Below are 15,031 nucleotides of genomic sequence, written 5' to 3' on the forward strand. Positions count from 1 at the left end.
CTATATGTTTAACACCAGTATGTAGTTAAACACATAGTTAAAGTTAGTGGAAATTCACTGTCAAAACCAAGCCAGGGACCCAATGAGATTATTTTTCTAACTGCCAATCACTAAACATGTTCAGCTCTGGAGCAGAAGTGCATTTAACTGTGTAATCATCACCTTTTCAGCAGCAAGCAATAGTGTCAGTTTAAATATGATGGTGGCTCATCTGACTCTATGGGGTTTTACAGCAAAGCAGGCACAATAAAGGATTCATGTACATTACAATATTGTTTTTATTTTCCTTTATTTAAAAAGTAATTGTAGATTCATTGGGGCCGATTTATTAAGAGCCGGATGGCCCTGAATGCCCCTGTTTCTGCGCGAGCCTGCAGGCTTGCCAGAAACAGGAGTTAAGAATCAGCGGTTTTAAGACCACAATGCTTCTTAACTCGTACGCCTCCTCTGAGGCTGCAGACATCAATCCACCCGATCTCATAAGATAGGGTTGACACCCCCTGCTAGCGGCCGATTGGCCGCAAATCTGCAGGGAGCGGCATTGCACAAGCAGTTCACCAGAACTGCTTGTACAATGATAAATGCCGACAGTGTATGCTGTCGGCATTCAGTGATGTCGGGCGGGCATGATCTGCTACAGCGGATCATGTCCGTCCGACTGTTAATAAATCGGCCCCATTGTATTTACTGTCTCTTTAATAAAAATCAGATTGAGTAAGCAATCTGTTTTGTAGAGGTTTTACTCATAAGCGAACACTAATGATCCAACTGCTCATTTCAAATATTTGCTCATCTATCAAAGTTTTATTCTCAGCTCCTCATAAGGAACTTGTTGATCTTGCTTGGAAGGATGTTACATAATACCACGCTGTGTGAATATGGTTCCACATTGTAAAGACCCTTGTTCTATATGATACATATTTAATATTTAAAGAGTCATGTTAACTATCTGTGACTAGAAGCCTGATGGCAGCTTGGAGTAAAGCACAACCTTACAGTTTATTTTTGTTAATTTTTTTGTTGAGAGTTGCAATTTAGGATTAATTCATTTTCAACCTGGACCCGCTAAATTAGGTTAACAGCTATCAATGTTTAATTTGGCTTTATAATATTCTTTGAGGAAACTCAGGGTATTGACAAAGCTTCTTAGATAATTTCACTAGACTAGAGATTCATAGACAATCAGGCCCTTAAAGGGACAGTAAAGTCAAAATAAACCTAAAAACATTAGATAGAGTATACAAATGCTAACAACTTTCCAATTGACTTATGTTATTAATTTTGCTTAGTTCTCTAGATATCATTGATTAAAAAAGGTGAGCTCAGAAGCATACGTGTGGCTTTAGCCCTGTGACGGCAGTGTTTGCAACAATGTTTATAGCAATATTATACATTGTTGCCAACACTGCTGCCATAGATTGTTAAAGACACACTCCTAAGCTCATATCAGCCTACCTGGGTTTACTCTGTAATAAAGGCTACCAAGAGAACAAAGACAATTTGATAATAAATGTAAATTGGAAAGTTGTTCAAAATATCATGTTCTATCTAAATCATGTATGTTTAAGTTTGACTTTACTGTCTCTTTAAAAATCCGATGTAAGTGTTTTAAATCAGTATTGTAAAACAAAACCAATACAAAAATATTTCTTGTATTGTAATATTTACCTACAATCCCTAAAGATGATCTGTATACAAATGGTTGTACCTAGTATAGTTTTCTGTAATCACAACATTTCTCATCTTTTGCCAAAATAAGACTTCTGCATGTGGATTTTTTGGCCACTCCAATATGGAACTCTTGCAGATTTTTTTTCTAAATCTCAAGTACTGGGAATTTTGCAAAACAGGTTGTAACAGAACAATGACAATCACATCCATGTTTTCATCTATAAGTTTTTGTAAGGCCAAATAAAATGTTGTTTTAAACTTTCCACTTTTTATGTAGTCCTTTGTAAGAACAAATATTGTCTTTTTACTTTGATTAATGCTATGCACAAGATTATCAATAATTGCTTTCCCTGGTTCCCAGTCTCTTTCTTCTAAACAAAGAAGTATGTGTCTATCTCCTTTACTCTCTACATGGTAACATAGTTCATTCAACACCCAATCACTTACGGCCAGATCTTTAGTGTCGTAAGCTACAAATGCATCATATAGGCATTCAGAGGCGCCAACTTTGCGCCATTTCAGTTTTGCTGTACAAAAATGATAAAGAAACCATAGATCCCAGAAAAATAGATGCTTCATAATAGGTAATGCAATAATATGAACGGCTAAAACAAATGACAACAAAAATAACATCAATGAAACACTATCTAAATTACAGGTTTTCACATCAAAATATATGATGGTTTCTCTTTTTCTGATGATTGGAGTGGCACATGTGACATCAGTTGCCAGTCGTGGAATTGTAACATTATTCCTTTTGATCCAACTCAAAAATTCAATAATACCACAGTTGCAGTCAAATGGATTTCCCTTGAGTTCTAAGACTTTTAAATAATTTTCATTACCAGACAAAAATACTGATTTGTTTATAGTCTCAATAAGGTTATTACTTAAATCAAGGTTTATGAGGCTTTTGACATTGTGAAGAAATGACACTGGCAATTGAAAAATTCTGTTGCTCTTCAGAAATAATGTTTGCAGTGAATTTGTTTGATTAGATAAATTTCCTGTTATCGTTGCTAGGTGATTGTGACTTAGATCAAGAATCACTAGGTTCTCAAATTGTTTTAGTATTTCCCATTCAAAAGTCTCTATAGCATTATCGTTCAAGAATAATTTCTGAAGACTTTTGGGTAAGTTTCTAAGTGCTTTGCTAGGTATTTTATGGAGTCTGTTGTGAGATATGTCTAGAATTTTAAGGTTAGAAAAATTCCCAAATATATCTAAGTAACGTCCATCACCATTTTTCCATAACACATCCAAACGATTTTGTGAAAAGTTTAACTCTTCTAAAGAATTACTTTTAATTTCAGCTTCAGTAAGAGTGGATATTTTATTGGCTTTTAGATTTAAAATTTTTAGGTGTTGAAGATGTTCAATGAATTTCAGATGGTGAGTAACACCTTCCACAACAAAATAATGCTTATTATAACTCACATCTAAAACTTCTAAATGAGACAGTTCTGAAAATGCATTAATAGATGCAAAATCTAGTTTGTTGAAAGATAAATCTAAATATTTCAGATTTGATAGGTAGATAAATTCTGTACCATTTAAGTCTTGACCAATCCCATTGGCGGACAAATTCAAACATGCTATATCTTGAAAAGGCCTAAATTGTTCTGGATCGATAAAAAATATACTATTCAAACTGAGGTCCAACGTTTTACCATATGAACTACACTTGATCTTTTCTAGTTCAAAATCAACCCTATATATTTTTGGAACATATTCTGTGTGAACTTTATGAGATGAAACATAATTATCTATTGAATTTTTGTTAATGGTGTGAGTTTGAAAGGTTTCCACTACTTGGCTTCGATTATAATTCTCAGAAATTGGTGATATTTTATTCTCAGATAGCTTAATTAAAGTTAAATTAGGAAATTGAAGAAAAACATTAAAATTAATTTGTCTTATAAAGTTTACTCCAAAATCTATTACATTTAGTTTTTTGAGTGTGGTTAGAGGAGCTAAGCTAGAAGTAGTGATTTCTTTAAATACATATCCTTGCATACGCAACTGTCGAAGGGAGATTAATTTGGAAAAATTATCTGAAAGGTTAATGGTCTTTGGATATGATTTTACTTCATAATTATAAGACAAGTCAAGTCTTTCTAGAAATGTTAAATTATGTAAAAAGTCTGCTGATGCAATTTCATTCAATAGGTAATTAAGTGTAAGATCCAACACTTTTAACTTAGTTGTATTTTTAAACCATATTTGTGGTACAGATCTCAGGGATGTGCTTGCAAGATTAAGTTGAGTTAAGTTTCTGAGGTTCTGAAAAGCATAATCATTAATTTGAATATAGGATGGATTGGTGCAGGGTATACATAAATAGGCAGCATTAAAGCATCTTGGACAATTTCCACTCAGGTGAAGTAATTCTAAATTAATTAAGTTATTGAAATCATCTCTACCAATAACTTGTATTCTGTTATTACCTAAATATAGTTGAATTAACGATGAAGGTAGATTTTGAGGCACACGGATCAGATTGTTAGATGAAAGAGACAGTACAGTTAATTGTGTTAGCTCGGAGAATGCACCATATTTAATATTTAAGGTCCCCTTACACTTATTACTATAGTAACAATTATGGCCAAGCTGCAGTTCTTTCAAATTGTTTAGCCTAGAGAAACTTTTCTTACTAATTGAAAAAATATTGTTGTACTGTAAACTCAAGACTTGCAAAGAAAGTGGCAGTCCAGTTGGTATATTGCATAAATTATTTTGATCAATATACAGCTCTTTCAATTTTGTTAAGTTGGAAAATGTTCCATTTTGGATTTCCAGAACTCTTTTGCATTTATGTAATTTCTGGGGGGTTTTCTCCAGGTAGCGATTCTTACTTAAATCTAATTTTGTGAGGTTAGACCAGTCTTGAAAAGACTCTTTAGATAGTGAGTGCAGATTATTATCTGACAGTAGTAATATTATGGATTCAGACACATATTCAATGGGAATGGGTACTTTTTTTAACCGACCAGCACGACAATCAAATGTAATAGATGAAATATTTTGTTCAATGCTGCATGGCAAGGTCCTATTGTCTTGTGTGTGATGAGGAAATCCAAGGGAACTGCACAGCATCAGAAGCTGAGATAGGAATCTTAGAAAGAAGCTTGTCTTTTCTGTCTGAAAAAAAATAAATAAAAAATGTTTTACTCTTAATGATAAAAAAAGTTCATATTTAAACACGACAATATAATTTTACTTTTTTACATCTGTAATTTATTAGAATTTTTTAATATACTGTTTAAAAAATATTTTTCTTACTCACATTTGCTTTTCCAACTAAGGCCTCAATCCCAATCGCCCCTTTCCTGGCTAAAAAGGCTACTTTTTTTATTCGACTCAATCACAACAGTGCATTTTCAGTTCTTTCTCCGCATTTGCAAACGTGTTTTTGAATCCTTACTAAAAGCCCTATTTCTCTATGGGGTCAAAAAGTGCTCAATGATTACAGCCCATTTTCAAGTCACTTTTCAACACCGAGACGTTTTGACTTTTCAAGTTCGACACCTCAAGGAACTTGATAAGCCATCGAAAAGGCACTTTAAACATCTTTGCAACTATTTTATGGCTATTTTCACATGTGCAAAACACTATGAAATGGCCACAGGAAATATGGCCGCAGTAGAGGTCTATTAGCATACATGGTATATTCATTAAAGCTCATTCATCTCTATTGTATAAGCTGTATACAGTGGACAGGGAACACATTTACATATGCATATGTGTTAAGTACGTGATATGCTGTACAGTTAAGGGGATCTGCAGGAAATGTCACATCACTATAACCATGCATGCTAAGTTCTAACATTGTCACAATGTAACATGGGATTTCAAGGTGCTTGCACCTATATTATTGAGCATGCAATTATTATTATTATTATCATTTATTTGTATAAATCATGAATGTGCATTCCAGTTTACAAGTTCAATGAGTACTTGCCTTGCACAGTTAACAAAGGGGTTACATAAATAGAACTTTAATGTAACCTTAAGAGGTGTGAATAGGTTATTGTATCATTCAGTTTTGGGTGACCTCACATTTTATAGCTAGACAACAGGTACTAAACTCACAAAAAAAAGCCTTGTTGGGAACTTTTCTGTTGAGGTGTTCGCAGCTGCCGGCTTTAAACAAACAAATCGATTTTGCATTGTGATCACCCAAAAAACTCTAACAACTAAAGGCTAGATTATGAGTGGAGTACTATTTAGCGCTCTCGCTTGAGTGTAAAAATCACTAGACGAGTAGAAAGTAAAAAGTTTGCATGCGAGCGAAACTTAACGTGTGCTAACCAAATATTGAGACCGTGTTAACATATTCTCGGCATAGAACTCAATGGAGAGTGCAAACTGAAAAAAATATATAATACCTTTACTTACGTGCTAACCCAACAGCAGTTATGCAAATGTCCCATTCAAATGTTCTTACATACAGAACAATGTACTTTTTACTGTAAATACATATTTCTATATATCTATATAAACCTATACCTGTATTTCTATTCCTATAGATATAGAGGCATAGACATGTATTTTACATTAACAGTATTAGATAAATATAGAAATATATATTTAATAATAAAAAGTACATTATTTTCTACCTGAAGATCATAGGAATGTAAAATATATGTAATGCACCAAATCAGATATATAGAAATATATATTTAATAATAAAAATCACATTATTTTATAAGTGAAGAACATAGGAATGTAAAATATGTGTGCACCGGGTTTCACGATTTAAGACTAACGCAATCTGGTTAGTGCACTTGAAAAATTGCTAACTTCAATGCGCATTCTTGAAATATTATATATAAAAATATATTAATAACTAATAAAAAATAATTATACATACTGTAAAGTATTCTAAATAATCCACAGAATATATCTATATTTTTACAGTATGTATAATAATTTTTAATAATTATTATTGATATTTTTTTAATATTCTACTTTATTTAAAATGTTCATGAACATTAGCATGACCAAGTTAGTTCTAAATCGTGAAGCCCGATGTACTTTACACATATTTTACATTCCTGTGTTCTTCACAAAATAATGTGCTTTTTATTATTAAATATATCTTTCTATATATCTGCTATGGTTAATGTAAAATAAATATCTAGACATATATATCTATAAGACTAGATATATAGGTATAGGTATATATATATATATATAGAAATATGTATTTACAATAAAAATACACTATTCTGTAAGTAAAGAACATTGGATTGTTAAATATGTAAAGTAAATATACAGTTAAACACATAAACACTTAAAGGGACAGTCGACACCTTAGTCATCTTAAAGTCTTACCTTAGATTAAGCCACAAATAGTCTCATGCACCGCTTTCTATATCATGCAACAGGAAATGGTAAAAAAGTTATTTTAAAATTAATATTGTTTCTGGTCAGTTTGAAATGGCTGCCAAGCTCCACTCCCCAATGATATCACACTCTGGGCTGCATCTATGCACTCTGCTGAATATTATTGACAGTCTGTTGAATCCAACTAGTGAGCCTTTTGTGATTGGAAGCAATATGCAGCCCAGATCGTGATGTTATCAGTGGGTGGAGCTTGGCAGCCATTTCAAACTGGTCAGAAACCATATTCATTTCAAAATAACTGTTTTACCGTTCCTGCTGCATGATATAGAAAGGGCTGCAGGAGGCTATTTGCAGCTTAATCTAAGGTAAGACTTTATGATGACTAAGGTGTAGACTGTCCCTTTAAATATATATGTACACACATCTATACATATAAATATGCATACATACACATATTTAGACAGGTCTATGTATGTATATATATGTTAAAGCCCTTTGCAGCCCTTTTTTTGTTAAACACCTGTATGTATATATATATATGTTAAAGCCCTTTGCAGCCCTTTTTTTGTTAAACACCTGTATGTATATATATGTTAAAGCCCTTTGCAGCCCTTTTTTTGTTAAACACCTGTATGTATATATATATATATATATGTTAAAGCCCTTTGCAGCCCTTTTTTTGTTAAACACCTGTATGTATATATATGTTAAAGCCCTTTGCAGCCCTTTTTTTGTTAAACACCTGTATGTATGTATATATATGTTAAAGCCCTTTGCAGCCCTTTTTTTGTTAAACACCTGTATGTATATATATATATGTTAAAGCCCTTTGCAGCCCTTTTTTTGTTAAACACCTGTATGTATATATATGTTAAAGCCCTTTGCAGCCCTTTTTTTGTTAAACACCTGTATGTATGTATATATATGTTAAAGCCCTTTGCAGCCCTTTTTTTGTTAAACACCTGTATGTATATATATGTTAAAGCCCTTTGCAGCCCTTTTTTTGTTAAACACCTGTATGTATATATATGTTAAAGCCCTTTGCAGCCCTTTTTTTGTTAAACACCTGTATGTATATATATGTTAAAGCCCTTTGCAGCCCTTTTTTTGTCAAACACCTGTATGTATATATATGTTAAAGCCCTTTGCAGCCCTTTTTTTGTCAAACACCTTATTCACCAAAAGAAACTGCTGAAACAAAAAAAAAGAAAAAAAAAGAAAACAATCAATAGTCACACTCAAAGAATGTTTGCTTTTTACTACCACTTTGCTGATATAAGTTGTATCATTTTATCTTTTCCTATCAGTTAAAAAGATGTTCTACTATTTTGAATTGATTGTGTGGTATTTTTATATGTAGCAGGTTTAGCTCCATTTTTTATCCCACTCCCAAAGCGATAATTTGTTTAACATATTGCTAAAGTAGTTATTGCTTTAAAAGAATAATGTGTGTCATATAATTATATTCCCAGAACAACAAAAATATTTTCTACATTATTCTCTCTCTCTGTACGTATAAATCTTTATTGAGCTAAACGTTCTAAGGTTTAAAAGTGCTATGAGGTGGGGAAATATTCCAAGCTCCCGTCGAGCGAGCTTGTTGGAATATTCCAAGCTCCCGACATAGCTGCATCGCTGATAGGCATTTACTATACACGCCATTGGTCAGAGATGCTGGCTTAAGCAACATCCAGCATTGCCGACCATATTAGCGATGTATAGTAACCGATTCCTGGAATATTACTGCCGTCTGCCTAATCGTTACTCCTAATACCCCTAAACTGAAGTACCCCACTATCGCACACTAACACTTAACTAATTAACATTAAACCTCCACATACCCACCACAAGTCACTAACTATTAACCTCTAAACCGCCACATACCCACCGCAAGTTCTATTAACCCCTGCACCACAAGTGTTAACTATTAACCCCCTATCAGTTCAATTACCAGTTTAGAGCGCTATAGGGATTTTATCGACTGCAACAAAAGCAGCGTTATTTCACTCCCTATAGCGCTGCCATTACAAGTTTTGAAAAAGCAGGCTTGTGCGGGCGATATGGATGTGTTGAGCTCCATACCGCACCGAAAACAAGCACTGCTTTGACAGGCTCGTGCACGATTTTCCCATAGACATCAATGGGGAAAGCCTGCAAAAAATAAGCCTAACAGCTGCGATCGCGGAATGAAAAGCTCCGTAACGCAGCCCCATTGATGTCTATGGGGAAAATAAAACTAACGTAAAAACCTAACACCCTAACATAAACCCCATGTCTAAACACCCCTAATCTGCCGCCCCAAATATCATCACCACAATTACAATTATTAACTAAATACAAACTTACCTGTAAAATAAAACCTAAGCTAGCTACAAAATAACTAATAGTTATATTGTAGCTAGCTTAGGTTTTATTTTTATTTCACAGGTAAGTTTGTATTTATTTTAACTAGGTAGACTAGTTAATAAATAGTTATTAACTATTTATTAACTGCCTAGTTAAAATAAATTCAAACTTACCTGTGAAATAAAACCTAACCTGCCTTACACTAAAACCTAACATTACAAAAAATAAACAAAACACAAAAATTACTAAAAATAAAAAAAATAACCTTACAAAAAATAACAAACAAATTATCAAAAATAAAAAAGAATAAAACCTAATCTAATAGCCCTATCAAAATAAAAAAGCCCACCCAAAATAAAAAAAAACCTAGCCTACAATAAACTACCAATAGCCCTTAAAAGGGCCTTTTGTGGGGTTTTGACCCAAAGATATCAGATCTTTTACCTGTAAAAAAAATACAAAGACCCCCCAACAGTAAAACCCACCACCCATGCAACCCCCCCAAATAAAAAAGCTATCTAAAAAAACCTAAGCTAACCATTGCCCTGAAAAGGGCATTTCAGGGGCGTATTACCGCCTAGGCAAACAAGGCACGGGCCTAGAGCGGCAGATGGAGGGGGGCGGCACTTTTTCACATCACCGTGACACCACTTGTTCAGTGAGAAAGATATTTCCTGCTCTCACCTCTTAACTCCCGTGCTATATCATGCCTATTATGAGGTTAGCAGGAAATAACTTTCTCACAGTGCCTGCCATCCCTGTGTCTGTGCCGGTTGTATGCTGTGCTCCCTCACTGAGCGTTTGTCTACGAGCTGATACTTAGTGTGGTGTCGGGGTCTCTGATACTTAGCGGTGTGGGTGTTAAGGGCCGCTGATACTTAGTGAGGTGTGAGGGGCCTCTGATACCTAGCGGTGTGTGGGTGGATGCTGATACAGTGGGGGGGGGGGTAGCGTGCTTGGTTGATAAGTTTCCGTATGTGTGTCTGGTACTTAGCACTCTGGTTGGGGAAGGACTCTAGGTAGAGTGAGAAGTCAGGAAGCGGGAAATATAAAAAACTGGCACCAGGCTGATTATGCAGCCTACCTTCCTGACTCAGTCAGCTCTGCTGAAATCCTCCAACAACACAGAGTAAGATCCTGCGCAGCCTCTTTACCTGTTACAAAAGTACTGGATCACTTGACCAAAATGGGAAAAAGGATCACTGATACCTGACCTATGTCTCCACAAACAAGAATACACCAGAGTATATGTGAGTACCGGACTGACTATTTAAAAAAGTATTTCTCTTAACAAGGCTGCTGCAGGCCTCACCATAACAAAACATTGTGGCTAAAAGCTATGCCTGTAGAATCTGTTTAGTTAGGCTCATAGCAGCTGTATTTAAAGGTAAATGAATGACTAGAAATGCAGCTTGAGTTACCAGTTGTGTTTTGGGTGAAGAAAATGGCTAGTGTGTAAAATGTGTGTGTGAGAATGTGTGTGCGTGAGAATGTGTGTGTGATAGGAAGCAAAAAAAATGTCCTCTGTTTAGGGTCATGGAATAACTGAAATTTGTTCGGTATCAAATATAAAAACAGCACATTAAAATGAGTAATCTAAGATATAAACCTGTTTAACATAAATATAAACTTGTACAGGGATAGCTCTGCAGCAGGAAAAATATATTTTAGTTAATTGACACAGGCATAACGATAATTACACTACCCTCCTCACTCATAAGCGGTTATTAAATATTTTGGGTTGTTTATACACAGTGCCAGACTTTCTCCATTCTTCATAAATATATATCATGTATTTGCAAACCCTGGTGAACAGTTTATATGGAAATGATTTACAAAGCAAATGTCACATTACACCCTGTCTAAAAAAAAAATTACGTCCTAAAAAGACTTAAAACTGGGGCATTTGTATGAGAATTGCCCTTAAAAGGGCATTCAGCTCTTTTATGAAAAGCCCAAACCCTAAACTAAAATAAAAACCTACTCAAAAAACACCTTAAAAAAACCTAACACTAACCATCGACAATTCACTTACAGTTGTTGAAGTCCCGCTTGAAGGATCTTCATCTAGGCTCCAAGAAGTCTTCATCCAGGTGGCCTCTTCTATCTTCATCCAGCCGGGGAAGTCCTCATCCAGGCGGCAAGAAGTCTTCATCCAGGGGGCCTCTTCTATCTGCATCCATCCAGCCAAATCCTCATCCAGGCAGCAAGAAGTCTTCATCCAGCCGGCGCAGAGCAGGTCCATCCTGAAGACATCCGGCGCAGAGAATCCTCTTCATACGGTCGCCGCCGTATACTAAATCTTCAATGCAAGTGACGCAATCCAAGATGGTGTCCCTTGCATTCCTATTGGCTGAAAGATTTAAATCAGCCAATAGGAATTAAAGCTGCTAAAATTCTATTGGCTATTCCAATCAGCCAATAGGATTTAGCTCTCATTTTATTGGCTGTTCCAATCAGCCAATAGGATTAAGCTCTCATTCTATTGGCTGATTGGATTTTTAGAGTAGTGTTAGGATTTGTATTTTATTTTTATTTAATTGATAGTTAGTTTATTTTAGTTTAATAATCATAATAGTTTAATTGTTAGTTTAAAATTATTTTTTTAAATTTGACAGGTAAGTTTTAATTTAATTTAAGATAGGGAAATTGTAATTTTAATATAAAGTTAGGGGGGCATTAGGTTTAGGGTTAATAGTTTATTATAGTATATTTCGTTGTGGGGGGCTTGCGGTTTAGGGGTTAATAGTTTATTTTAGTATATTTAGTTTTGGGGGGCTTTAGGTTTAGAGGTTAATTGTTTATTTTAGTATATTTCGTTGTGGGGGGCTTGCGGTTTAGGGGTTAATAGGTTTAGTATAGCGGCAGTGTGGGTGGACAGCAAATTAGGGGTTAACAATATTTAAATAGTGTTTGCAACGTGGGAGGGTGGCGATTTAGGGGTTAATAACTTTATTATAGTGGCAACGATGTTGGGAAGCGATGGAATAGGGGTTAATAAATGTATTATAGTGTTTGCGATGCGGGAGGGCCTCAGTTTAGGGGTTAATAGGTAGATTATGGGTGTTAGTTATGAGTTTTATGTTACAGTTTTGTAGCGTAAAACTCATAACTACTGACTTTAGACAGCGTTACAGATCTTGTCGTAGGGTGTACCGCTCGCTTTTTAGCTTTCCAGAAAAACTCGTAATACCAGCGCTATGGAAGTCCTATTGAAAAACATACGCCTAGATTTAAAGTTTGGCGTTAGCTGTCAAAATCAGCGTTAAGGGGTCCTAACGCTGCTTTTTAACGCCCGCTGGTATTTAGTGTCAGACAGGAAAGGGTCTACCGCTCACTTTCTTTCCGCGACTCGAGGCTACCGCAGATCCCCTTACGTCAATTGCGTACCCTATCTTTTCTATGGGATTTGCCTAACGCTGGTATTACGAGTCTTGGAAGAAGTAAGCGGTAGAGCCTCTACCGACAAGACTCCTACCGTCAAAAAAAGTCAGTAGTTAAGAGCTTTATGGGCTAACGCGGGAACATAAAGCTCTTAACTACTGTGCTATAAAGTACACTAACACCCATAAACTACCTATGAACCCCTAAACCGAGGCCCCCCCACATCGCCAACCCTATAATAAAATTTTTTAACCCCTAATCTGCCATTCCGGACACCGCCGCAACCTACATTATACCTATAAACCCCTAATCTGCTGCCCCTAACATCGCCGACACCTACATTATATTTATTAACCCCTAATCTGCCCCCCCAATGTCGCCTCCACCTACCTACACTTATTAACCCCTAATCTGCCGACCGGACCTCGCCGCCACTATAATAAATGTATTAACCCCTAAACCGCCGCACTCCCACCTCACAAGCACTATAATACATTTTATTACCCCTAATCTGCCCTCCCTAACATCACCGCCACCTACCTACAATTATTAGCCCCTAATCTGCCGCCCCCAACGTCGCTGCTACTATAATAAAGTTATTAACCCCTAAACCTAAGTCTAACCTTAACCCTAACACCCCCCTAACTTAAATATAATTTAAATTAATCTAAATAAATTTACTATAATTAAATAAATTATTCCTATTTAAAACTAAATACTTACCTATAAAATAAACCCTAATATAGCTACAATATAACTAATAGTTACATTGTAGCTATTTTAGGATTTATATTTATTTTACAGGCAACGTTGTATTTATTTTAACTAGGTACAATAGCTATTAAATAGTTAATAACTATTTAATAGCTACCTAGTTAAAATAATTACAAAATTACCTGTAAAATAAATCCTAACCTAAGTTACAAATACACCTAACACTACACTATCAATAAATTAATTAAATAAATTACCTACAATTAGCTAAACTAAAAACACTAAATTACAGAAAATAAAAAAAACTACAAGAAGTTTAAACTAATTACACCTAATCTAAGTCCCCTAATAAAATAAAAAAGCCCTCCAAAATAATAAAATGCTATTCTAAATTACAAACTAATCAGATCTTTTACCAGCCCTTAAAAGGGCTTTTTGCGGGGCATTGCCCCAAAAGTAATCAGCTCTTTTACCTTTAAATAAAAATACAACCCCCCCAACATTAAAACCCAGCCAATCGGATTGACCTCGCATTCTATTGGCTGTTCCGATCAGCCAATAGAATGCGAGGTCAATCAGATTGGCTGATTGGATCAGCCAATCGGATTGAACTTCAATCTGATTGGCTGATTGAATCAGACTTTTCTTACCTTAATTCCGATTGGCTGATAGAATCCTATCAGCCAATCGGAATTCGAGGGACGCCATCTTGGATGACGTCCCTTAAAGGAACCGTCATTCGTCGTTAGTCCGTTGGTTGAAGAGAATGGCTCTGCGTCGGCTGTATGGAAGATGGCTCCGCTCCGGATGGATGGAGATAGAAGACCCCGCTTGGATGAAGACTTCTACCGGATGGAGGACCTCTTCTTGCTCCGCTTGGATGAAGAATTCGGCTCGGCTGGGTGAAGACGACTAAAGGAAGGGAGATCTTCAGGGGGTTAGTGTTAGGTTTATTTAAGGGGGGTTTGGGTGGGTTAGAGTAGGGGTATGTGGGTGGTGGGTTTTAATGTTGGGGGGTTTGTATTTTTATTTACAGGTAAAAGAGCTGATTACTTTGGGGCAATGCCCCGCAAAAAGCTCTTTTAAGGGCTGGTAAAAGAGCTGATTACTTTGTAATTTAGAATAGGGTAGGGCATTTTATTATTTTGGGGGGCTTTTTTATTGTATTAGGGGGCTTAGATTAGGTGTAATTAGTTTAAACTTCTTGTAATTTTATTTTAGTTTAGCTAATTGTAGGTAATTTATTTAATTAATTTATTGATAGTGTAGTGTTAGGTGTATTTTTAACTTAGGTTAGGATTTATTTTACAGGTAATTTTGTAATTATTTTAACTAGGTAGCTATTAAATAGTTATTAACTATTTAATAGCTATGGTACCTATTAGTTATATTGTAGCTATATTAGGGTTTATTTTATAGGTAAGTATTTAGTTTTAAATAGGAATAATTTATTTAATTATAGTAAATTTATTTAGATTAATTTAAATTATATTTAACTTAGGGGGGTTTGAGGGTTAGACTTAGGTTTAGGGGTTAATAACTCTATTATAGTAGCGGTGACGTTGGG

General features: G+C 35.2%; 1 protein-coding gene across 1 annotated transcript in view; it reads right to left on the bottom strand.

Annotated features, from left to right (window-relative positions):
- Positions 1 to 1,605: 1,605 nt before the first annotated feature.
- The window catches only part of TLR8 (toll like receptor 8), a 157,756-nt gene continuing 144,330 nt past the window's right edge, over positions 1,606 to 15,031 (bottom strand). Inside the window, exon 2 of the mRNA XM_053707586.1 lies at positions 1,606 to 4,812. Within this exon, the coding sequence (XP_053563561.1) occupies positions 1,678 to 4,812 (3,135 nt within the window). The 3' untranslated portion in view covers positions 1,606 to 1,677. The remainder of the gene's footprint in view (positions 4,813 to 15,031) is intronic.

This window comes from Bombina bombina, chromosome 3, assembly GCF_027579735.1.
Source record: "Bombina bombina isolate aBomBom1 chromosome 3, aBomBom1.pri, whole genome shotgun sequence".
Classification (NCBI taxonomy): domain Eukaryota; kingdom Metazoa; phylum Chordata; class Amphibia; order Anura; family Bombinatoridae; genus Bombina; species Bombina bombina.